Consider the following 11,175-nt stretch of genomic DNA (forward strand, 5'->3'; position numbering starts at 1 on the left):
GTGGGCTGGGAGCATGTGGCCAGTGAGAAGAACAGGTGAGGATGGTGGGAAGGGCAGGTGAAGGAGAGGAAGGCAGACATCCCCCATCACCCCTACCACAGTGCAGTAGGAAGCTGAGACCCCAACAGGGAGGCTGAACCTGTGACACGTGTCTGCAAATCCATAACCACGGCTAAAGGAACATGTTAGAAGGCACGCAGTGCTATGGGGAAGGTTCAGAAGCCGTGCTGTGTACAGTGTGGGCATGCGGTATTTGTTCCGTAATTCTCGGCTCAACAACCAAATGGATAGAACCAATGTGTTCATTCAGCTCCTCTTTTCTAGAAGTGTGTTCATGGTGATAGCTCCCGTCAGCTGAACACCTGGAGGGTCCTGAGCCTGGTGCTTTATCTGACCCTAAGCAGGACCCTAAGCAGGTGGTTTCTGAAAGGGGGACAGTAAGCTCCAGAGAGGCCAAGTGGGGCCGAGCAATTTCTGCTGCATGTCGTGGGCCGTAAGACCCATCTCACAAAATGTTTGAGAGAAGGAAATAGGCCAGAGTTTATGTGATTCATGAGTGACAGAACCAAGATTGAAACCTCACTCTCTCACCCCAAGGCCCAGTTCCTTTCCATCAGTCAGTTTAAAATAAAAATAAATGGCCAAATAAAATTCAAGTAATTGGTTTTAATGAATAAACTAAGCATAAAGACTAGAAGATTTGCAAAAAGATAAAATGGTTTGTTGGGTTGATATGAACTAAAAGAACATACTGGAAAAGTAGGTGTTAAAAACAAAAAAAAGATGCAGTAAAAAGCAAAGAAAATCACTGTGGGCTGCACTGGAGGGGTGGTGGGTGGGACAGAGTCCAGGCATCCCTGGGCCAGTCAGAGAGGAAGGACAGTCCTACAGGCTGTCCCTCATCATCCCCCACACTAGGGCCTCTGGAGGGGACCAGGACCCTGAAGTCTGTGGTCTGACATCCTTTGTCCAGAGCCCCACCTTAACTCCCCACCTGCAGGCCAGGCTCGCCATCTGCTGAGCCGGGGTTCCAGCCGGCTGCCTGCCCGCAGCCCACTCCCTGACCCAGGGCTCTTCCTCCTCACACTCAATGGTTCCTGCTGGGGGCAGGCCTGGCCCAAAGTCACCTCCTCAGTGACTGCAGAGGAGCCAAACCCTGTCTTGAGACTCCTGGCTCCGGTTTCAAAACGCTTATCCCCACACGTCTTAGCCTTGTCCCAGCTCCAAGTCAGCTTCAAAAAGCCTTTGTTGCAAAGAAAACGCGACAGGCCCTCTTGATGCAGAAGGCTGGTGGCCAAAAGGCTTCGGTTTGCTGTAAATATATATGGCATCTTTCCAGTCAAGTCCACACGGAGCTAATTAATGCAGTCACCACCTCCCTAGGTGCCATTAAATTCATTTTATGGCTTAATTAAGAATGGCTGCATTAATTTTATGAATGAGCAAAGGGAGGTGCCGACAGATGAATGTGCATGGAAAGTTCATGGGCTGGGAGTCAGGAGCCCCTGGCCGTGTGTCCTTGGGTGTGTCATTTGGTCTCCCAGCATCCCCATGTCCTCCTGGATGTATCTGGGCTGACAACCCCTGCCTCACGGATCTCATATTTTTATAAACATAAAAATGAGAAAGTGAAGGCCAAGGTGCTTCTGGGACTTGGATGCTAGGCCTCGAGGAAGTCCTCCTTGTCTCAGCAGGTGGTCCTGTCTGTCAATGTCAGCAGGCCCTGGCAGGCAGTAAAGGTGAGGGCTCCCCCAGGAGGTGAGGACAGGTTGTCTTGCACACAGCCCATGAGGCCAGGCATCGCCGTATGCACTGCTCATCACTGACCACTGCAGGCCTCTCTTGCTCTGTGCTCAGCCTCTTTCCATGGCTTCTGCCTACCTCATGTTCAGAGACCACAGTGGGCCCCCCGATGAGCAGTGAGGCTCTGGGCAAGTGGCCTTCTTCCTCAGAGCCTCGATTGCTTTTCATGTTAGTGGGTTTGATAAGAATTCCACCTGTGCACATCTCAGAGGTGGTCACGAGAGTGCCCTGAGGCAGGTGGGGCCACTCATGTTGGCGTTCTCTCATCTTGGAGTAGCCCATGACTCAGCCTGTCCAGAATGCCAGTATCCCCGGGGTGGAAGCTGAAGGTGACGACATTGCAGAGGGTCCACAGGCTCCTGCCAAGTCACATCCCACGCGGAAGCAGCTGAGGGAGTTCATGCAGCGACTGCTGAGGGACTCCTTGCTGGCGGCCTCCAACCCCAAGCAGTGGCTGCCCCTGGAAGTGCTCTTGGAGGTGAGCTGGAAAGGGTGTTCTGGGGTTGTGTTTTGTGGGAGACGGCCTGGGAGGACATGGCACCACAACGCTGGGGGGTTCCCAAGGAGACCTGGGAGCTGATCTCTCTGGAGAGCTCACCCCGGCCTGCAGATGTCAGCCAGCTGGGGGTTGAGAACGTCTCCTGGGACTGCCATGATATGGTGGGAATGGCAGACCCTTGCATGGCAGGGAGCTCACCAAGTAGCATTTGGAGAGATGGGTGAGGGCAGAGCTTAGCCAGGTCCTAAAGAAGCAGAGCCTAAAGCAGGGATTTTATGGAAATTATCTGGGGGCTGTATTCTCAGAGGAAGCAGGAAAGAGCAGCAGAGGGGGACAGGGGAAAAGCAAGCTAAGCAATGGTCTCCTGTGGGTCCTCCACCCAGGAAGTGGGCTTCACCTCCCTGGTGAGGGGATTTCATTAGCCAAGGGCAATGCCCTGGGGAAGGGGCAGTTGTGAGCTGCGGGCTGCCCACACTCCCGGCAGCTGTGGTATTAGCATACGGGGCACACAGAAGGCTTGATGGCATGAGGTTGATGTGATGGCTGTGTGGCCACTCTCTTAGTCCCCAATGTGTTTCCAGGCATCTCCACACAATGCCACCAGCCAACAGAAGCGAGACTTCCAGTCTGAGGTCCTGCTTTCCACCATGGAAATATTTCACATGCTGAATGGAGGCAATGTACCCATGCTCAGAGGTGAGTAGGGGTGACCTTCTTCTCCTTTATGACACAGAGCTTCTGGCAACTGAACAGGAAAACCTGCCCCTGGCTCACAGGGCTGCAGGGCCTCTTGGGAGCCACAGAAGCTACCCTCTACCTCCAAGTCAGTTCTTCCACAAATCCACAAAGAGAGCTCACCAACACTACCTAGAGGCTCTAAGGAAGGCATGGTGACCTTCTCCATGACACCCCTGCCATTACTGGACCACTCAGAGACAGAAAGCCTCTGAACCCAAATCCACTCTCCTCTGGTTTCAGTAAGATTGGCCTCTTCCCTTGAGTCAAGATGGCAGCTAGAATTTAACATTCTTCTGCTCAGCATCTTGTTCTCTGCCCCCAAGACTGGGCACAGCCAGGGTTTCTTCAACAGACGACCCTGGATGAAGATGATGCCATTGCCCCTAAGAAGTTGAGATTGAAGATGCCTTCAGAATGCCTAGGTCTGGGGAGCCGTACCTTCCCCACAGAACTACACTAACATTTTCTCTGTGGTTTCTGAGCCATGGAATCCTTAGTGACATGGCTCATCTTTCAGACTCTTCCTTGCCCCACAGCGTGGCAACCCTGACTTTTGGTCTTTCTTGGAGAGCATCTGCAGGGCAGGAAGGTAGCGCAGTGAAAAGCATTAAGCGGGTGGTCCCATTTCTGCTCTGGGCTCTATCACTAGATAGCCGTGTGACTCGGGGCAGGTGCCTGCAGTTGTGAGTGAGGATGGCGACTGTGGCTAACTCAGAGGGCTCTCACAAGGATTAGCTGAGATCATCACATCCCCTCTGCACACAATGCCTGCCATGGTGGTGAGCGCACACCGATCAACTTTACAGCTTTACCTTCTGTTCCCTGTAGCCACAGGGCCTTGGGTCACCATGACAGCCTCCCCATTCACCTTAGGCCTTAAGTGCTCCTCCACCCACCTTCCAGATGCATGGTGGAAGAAATGCTGCCCCCGGTTTGCCTTCTCCACACTTGGTTTATGTCACTGACAAAATTGTTCAAGACTAACTTAGCTTTGAAAAGCATGTGTATTCACTGGGCACATACTGTGTATAAGACCCCATTTTCCAGCAACAGAGTATACAGAAGGTTACACTCAGGTATACAGAAATGAGTAAGCTGTGGTTGGTTGCCACAAGGGACTTGGAGACTGTTGTGGAGAGAAGGCTATTCAGACTCTGATGATTTCTCAGATGTGGTCTATGTCCTTACGATGCCCTCCCCGTCCCCCAGGCAGTAAAGAGCCTCAGCCAAATGCAGAAGCTGCTGCTGCTCCTTCACTTGCAAACATCTCCCACTTCACCCAGAAGCTGGTGGAGAAACTGTACAGTGGGATGTTCTCAGCAGACCCCAGACACATTCTTCTCTTCATCATAGACCGCATCGTGGTGGTGAGAACCTTGGGCTGGCCATGGTGGTGGTGGCGGTGTGGGGGGGATCTCTGCTGACCCACCAAGTGTCTGTATGACTCACTGTTGGCTGTCCTTCCTGGAAATTGATTCTGAGAGGGGTGGGAGGAAGGAGGAGGACCTATATGGCCCAGGTAGTACCTGGCGGATATTGCGTGCCCTTCAGGGCTCTTACCTCAGGCTCCTTGAGAGCCGTCTTGGGAAGTGGGAGCAGCACCCCCCATGCTAGCATCTGAGCTCTGTCCCCTCCTAGACTCTACACCCCCACGTTAGTTTTTATTGTGGTTATTGGTTTAATCTTTGTTATTGTTATTCCCCATCAACAAAGGGTCAAAAAGTTCCTTATGTCCAATAGGCCTATTTCATTTCATTCTTTATATGCACCTATGGGTCATATTTGGGCCTTCCTGCAGTTTTCATGAGTATTTTTTCCCAGCCCGATTATTCCTGCATATGCTCTCCATCTCTCCCCAGATCAGTCTACATACACATCCACGCAAGCAAATGTATGCCTGTAGATACACCTTCAGATGTAAGTTTGTATGTACATGTGTGCACATTTTTTATTGTACATGTGTACACACACACACACACAGAATCACACAATCTCCAAATTCTGGAGGGGAACCTTTTACTTTGTCCTCATCTTCCTTTCTAGAGACTTTTCCTGACAAGTGGCCATTGGCTCTTTCTTTGAACCCTCCCTGTCTGAGGAGCTCATGCTGGTGTGAGACGGTCCCAGCCAGTGGGGCACCTGTGATTGCTGGAAAGCTGAAATCTGCCTCCAGAAACTCCCACCAGTGGTTCTCGGCTTGCCTTCTGCAGCAGAACCCAGGGGAGTCCCTCTCCTTCCTCTTCACACCTCCTAGAGTGGTAGCATGACAGAATATTGCTGTCTGTGGAGCCACCTGCAGACCCCAGGACAGGGCCTTGACATAGTTCCTAGGGTGATAGTCCGAATGTATTCAGATGCTCCCTCTAGAATAGCCCCAAGATGGGAGAAATATGCCTTGTTGACTCTGAGGGGATTAGAATCAGATTCTTACAAAGTTGCGTAGAGAAATGAAAGTAACCATAGAGCTTCCGTCTTGGTTCGGGCCATAATGACAGCACCACAGACTGGGTGATTAGCCAACAAACATTCTTTCTCATGGTTCTAGAAGCGGACGAGTCCAAGGTCAAGATGCCCACAGATCTGGTGTCTGGGGAGGGCTCTCTTCCTGGTTTGCAGATGGCCATCTCCTCACTATGTCCTCATGTGATGGAGAGAGAGGGGACACAAGCTCTTTATTGTCTCTTCCCATAAGGCCACTCATCCCACCATGAGGGCTCCATCCTCATGACTACTTACCTCCCAGAGACCCTGTCTCTAAGTGCCATCACCGTGGGAAGCTAGGTTTTCAACATAGGTGTTTCCGGGGGGGCGGGTAACATTCAGCCCACATCAGCTCTCCAGTGGTCAAAGCAAACACTCAGAGCTAGCATCAAAAAATGAGTACACCCTGGGGCTGATGTGCCTTCAGGGGGACGCCAGGCCAGACTCTGCTCTGCACATATCTGCCATCCTTCTCTCCTCGCTGCCTTTGACTCTCACAGATCTTAACTTCAGGTTGATAGTTGTGACCTATCTGAGCGGCAAGACAGGATGATGATTAAAAACACAAATCCCAATTTCCGGCATATTTAAATAAAACTTAAATTCATGGGCATAAACACATTCATTACCTATGCAATTCTAAGAGAGCAATCTATGACTAACAGATGATCTTCTGAATAGAGAAATATTTTGTACATAATTTTGGGCTATGGATTCTTTTAAAAAAATTGTAAATGTATTTTTATTGAGCTATAATTGACCTATAACATTGTATAAGTTTAAGTTGATACATTTATAGATTGCAACAGGATAAGCATCATAGTGTTTGTTAATACCTCTATCAAATCACATAATTATCATTTCTTTTTCGTGGTGGGAACAATTAAGACCTAGTCTCTTAACACCTTTATTTATTTATGTCTATTTATTTATTTATTTATTTTTCTTAGCCCCTTTAAAGTTTATAGGACAGTGTTATTGTCTATAATCACTATGCTGTGCATTAGATCTCTAGGACTTTTGTTGTCTATTAGATACAATGAAGCCAAATAGATGGTTGGACACACCAGTGTTGCAGCTACCAGTCAGGACCATCTGCCTCCCCCTCTAAGTTTCTCATGTACAGAAATTTGTTGGCCTCCCATCTACTTTAGATGATATGGTGGCTATGAGCATGACTCAAGTGTCTGGGGTGGGTTTGACCTTTGCTGACCACTGAACCTCTCTGACCCTCAGTCTTCTTATCCCTTAAGTGGGATAATCTTAGTGCTTACTTCATGATGTTATGATGTTTAAATGAGGCAATGCATGTAAATCAATGCAAAAATACTTGCTAGGATAACTGGAATATTGTAAACACTCTAGACATAACTACTATTAATAGTTAATAATATGTTAAAAAATTAGACACTGTTATTAGCATGTTCTTATATTTTGAGTATCAACCACATTATCAGCATTTTAGAAATTTCGGGTTCATGTCTATTTTTATAATATGGGGGTCGTCAACTTTTAATTTCTTTTCTTTTTTAAATTTTTTAATTTTTAATTTTAATTTTTTAAAAACATCCTCTTCCGCACAAGTGTTTGATCAATCCAGCTGCTCGAATTTACTTTAGTGATCATTCACTTAAATAGAAGCTCAAAGGTAGAGGAAAGCAGTCCTATTTGAATTAGATCCCATCACTTTTTGAAATACAGAACAGAATCTAACATTGTGTCATTTTCATAGTTAACTGGGTCCATATCTAAAACTCGCCAAGTGTTCACAAGCGTGTGTGTGTGTATGTATGTGTTTATTTTATGACACAGGTCATCGAGAATGCCTCTTCTCAAAGGGATGCTGTCATCAGTGCTTTATACAGCAGTTTAAATAAAGTCATTTTGTACTGCCTGTCCAAGCCTCAGCAATCCCTCTCCGAGTGCCTCAGTCTTCTCAGCATCTTGGGCTTCCTACAGGAACACTGGGACATTATCCTTGCTACCTATAACTCCAACGTCAGCTTCCTCCTGTGTCTCATGCATTGCTTTTTGCTGCTCAGTGAGAGAAGGTAAGAGCTGCCTCCTTGTTTCCTTGCCTGGTCGTGGTCCATGCACAAAAGCAAGCTTCAGAGGGACACTTGATTGGGGTCAATATGAATAATATATATTCTTTGGTTATCTGGTTGTCCAAATTATGTGCAGTGTTTGACAGTACAGTAGATTGTCCTCAAATCTGTCCATGTAACTGAGCCACCAGAATCATCAGGAATAATAATTTACCCCATTTCCATAATTTTCAGGTTTTAAGATAGCTGATTGATTTCATTTTAGGGGCAGAAAGCTCCAACACTGAATATATAATTGATTTTATGATGCAGCCCAATTTCAGAAATATTAACATTTGATAAATGTAGTCTTACACTGGGAAAATATGTAATAAATTGTATCATGCAAGCCAGACATGATTTTCTACATACACACTATTTATGATATAAAATGATATCCATAAGCAAATTTGTATAAGAAATACTAATAAATAATAGCATGGAGGACATGGGGAGATAGAGAGGAGAAGGGAGTTGGGGGAAATTGGAAGGGGAGGTGAACCATGAGAGACTATGGACTCTGAAAAACAATCTGAGGGGTTTGAAGAGGTGGGAGGTGGGAGGTTGGGGTACCAGGTGGTGGGTATTAGAGAGGGCACGGATTGCATGGAGCACCGGGTGTGGTGCAAAAATAATGAATGCTGTTATGCTGAAAATAAATAAAAAATAAATTTAAAATGTACCAACAACCTTCTTATTGGGAAATAAACAATATAGCAATGAACGTACAGAGATATCAGGGCTGGACCTCCCTTTTCCATTTCCCTTAATATCACTTATGTTTTTTTAAGGATTAATTGACACTGAATAGAATATAAACTCTTTACAAAGACCTACAAGGCCCAACCTCATACAATGCTCAAGGCCTGGCGCAAGTATGCTTCTTCCCTAGATCCTACCTTGACGAGTCTTGTTGGTTATACTTCTTTCTCTTACTCTGAGAGGTCTTTGAAAGTTTCATCAGAGTATATATGACAATACACATTCAGGCAACTTATAAATTCAGGACTCTTTATAATGCAATGACAGAAATCCAATTGTGAATTCAGTAGTCTTTCTTGAATAAATGCTTTCTGGGTTGGTATAAGCCTTTAGTTAATTTTTGGTGTTCTTCAAAAGTTGGTTCTGATGATTTTTGCCATTTATTTTATTGCTTTTATAAAATGACAAAATTTTGGATGTTCTTACTCTATATATGCACTGATGTTACTTCTGAGCCATTTTTATTTGTTTCACACTTTACATTCCCATATATATCTCTCCTTCAAGAAAGAATTTTGCAAGCACACATACATATACACAACTGAAAGCTTGAGTCAATGATTTCTAAAACTCTATAATAACCCTCTTCTCGCTAATTGGAAAGTTACCTATATAGTTTCAAATCTTTTAAGTGTTAGAATTTTGGCTTGAGGATTTGGGGTTTGTTTTTTTTGCTTGTGTCTCTTTGTATCTAAGATCATAAGTACCTCATTAGGTACTTTTTTTAAAAGGTGAATATTAAAATTAGATTGTGTAGGCTGAAGTCATAGGGTTGATCCATACCATGGGATCCATAGTTAATTAAACTCTGAAAGTCAGGGCCCATGGCAAATCAGGATGTAATATGAATACATAAAAGCACAAAAAAGGTACTACTTCAAGAGACATTGCCTTACATAGAGAAAAGAGTTTGAAAGTGTGTATTCAATATTCCCCAAGAAAGGAAGATACTGGATCAGAAGGACCCAAGCAGTGTTCTCTCTGGCGAACTATTCTCGGTTACAGATAAGTTCGATACGATGCATTTGCTGAGGTCTCTGTTGCTTCCTTCAACCAACATGTTTCTCTCTTTTGGATTTTGTGCTTATCCAGAAGTGGTTTGATTAATCATTTGGCTTGCTGGACACTAATATACTGGTAGGACGGGAGGTTAGGTATGGAGTGGGGGGAGGATGGGATGTGGGATGGAATAAAACACTATATTCCTCTATTATTATGCAATGCAGCACCATTTTGGTTGCTAGAATGGTTTTATGTAGTTAACTCAATGTTCTGTTACTACTGAAAATTGGATCATATTAGGATGAATAAGAAAATGCAGCTTATGGAAAATTAAGATGGAAATCCATACCCTGGTGCTCCAAAAGGTATTGTCCCCCAGAGGCTTGCTGATAGCCTGGTGATAATCTTGGATAATATTCCTAGATGCATTTCCAATATGGAAGGAACAAAAAAACCACCCAAAAAACCTCATCCACTGAGTTCAATTTTGTGATGCTCTGTTTTCAATTGGCCAAGTACTTAGGAAAAAGGCATTCAGAAACTTCCATCTCTCCTTCTTTCCACCCTTCCTTCCTTCCTTCTTTCCTTCCCTTCTACCTTCCTGCATATATTTATTAAATGATTACAGTGCCAGGCACTGCTCTGGGTGCTTTATAAACAAGGCAGATGTGTTTCTTTATTCATGGAGTTTATATTCTAGTTAAAGTAGAGATAAAAGACACAAGAAACAGAATTTCAGCAAAGACTATAATGAAAACAAAGCAGGATAACAGAATTTAACTAGAGATGGGGAAAATCTACTTTGCGTGGAAATGATAAGAGAAAATCTCTCAAAGATAGTGATATTTTATTAAGACTTTAATGAGGAAGAATGAGCCATGAAATACGTGGGCAAGAAGTATTCCAGAGAGAGGAAACAGCTTGTGAAATTGTCCTAAGATGAAAACAAGCTTAATATTATAAGATTTTTTAAAAAGATTTATTTATCCATTTCAGAGGGGGAGGAGAGAGAGCGTGTCCATGCAAGCGAGTGGAAGGAGAGGCAGAGGGAGAGAATCCCCAACTAGATTCCCCCACAGAGCATGGAGCCTGATGCATTGCTTAATCCCAGAACCCATGAGACCAAGACCTGAGATGAATCTAAGAGTCAGACACTCAAGCAGCAGAGCCACCCAGGTACCCCTTGACGTTAAAGATTTTTTTTTTTAAAGATTTTATTTATTTATTTGACAGAAATTACAAGTACACTGAGAGGCAGGCAGAGAGAGAGAGAGAGAGAAGGAAGCAGGCTCCCTGCTGAGCAGAGAGCCCGAAGTGGGACTCGATCCCAGGACCCTGAGATCATGACCTGAGCGGAAGGCAGCGGCTTAACCCACTGAGCCACCCAGGCGCCCCATTGATGTTAAAGATTTTAAACCTGATTTAAAGATTTAAAATAGTGTGGAATGAAATCCAAACTAACAATATTTTGAAAATCCTTGCATATTAGACTTTAGGTTAACTCAATCAGATATGGAGTACCAAACAGCCAATTTTTCTTTTTCTTTCTTTTTTTTTTTTTTGGGGTGGGGGAGGTATGTAATAAGATTCATCTTGTTTATATGCAAGCTTTAGAGTAGATTGAAATGTGATTTAGGAGATTTCTTTCCATGTGGTAATAAATGTGCTATCTTTGGTTTATGCTGGTATTGATTTAAAAAATCAGATATTATATGTCAATTTGTATTAACTTAGCTGCAAATTAGCAAGCTAAACTCAAGGCTGGGCTGAAGTGGGAAATTTATTGGCTCAAAAAAAAAAAAA

General features: G+C 44.7%; 1 protein-coding gene across 6 annotated transcripts in view; it reads left to right on the top strand.

Annotated features, from left to right (window-relative positions):
• The window catches only part of WDFY4 (WDFY family member 4), a 281,403-nt gene that overhangs the window by 121,543 nt on the left and 148,685 nt on the right, over window positions 1-11,175 (top strand). For all 6 annotated transcript variants that reach the window (XM_059397992.1, XM_059397994.1, XM_059397995.1 and 3 more), the window contains exons 33-36: window positions 2,081-2,281; window positions 2,884-2,998; window positions 4,250-4,407; window positions 7,334-7,572. In XM_059397992.1, coding sequence (XP_059253975.1) covers window positions 2,081-2,281; window positions 2,884-2,998; window positions 4,250-4,407; window positions 7,334-7,572 — 713 coding nt within the window. The remainder of the gene's footprint in view (window positions 1-2,080; window positions 2,282-2,883; window positions 2,999-4,249; window positions 4,408-7,333; window positions 7,573-11,175) is intronic.

Source organism: Mustela nigripes, chromosome 4, assembly GCF_022355385.1.
Source record: "Mustela nigripes isolate SB6536 chromosome 4, MUSNIG.SB6536, whole genome shotgun sequence".
In the NCBI taxonomy this organism is placed as follows: domain Eukaryota; kingdom Metazoa; phylum Chordata; class Mammalia; order Carnivora; family Mustelidae; genus Mustela; species Mustela nigripes.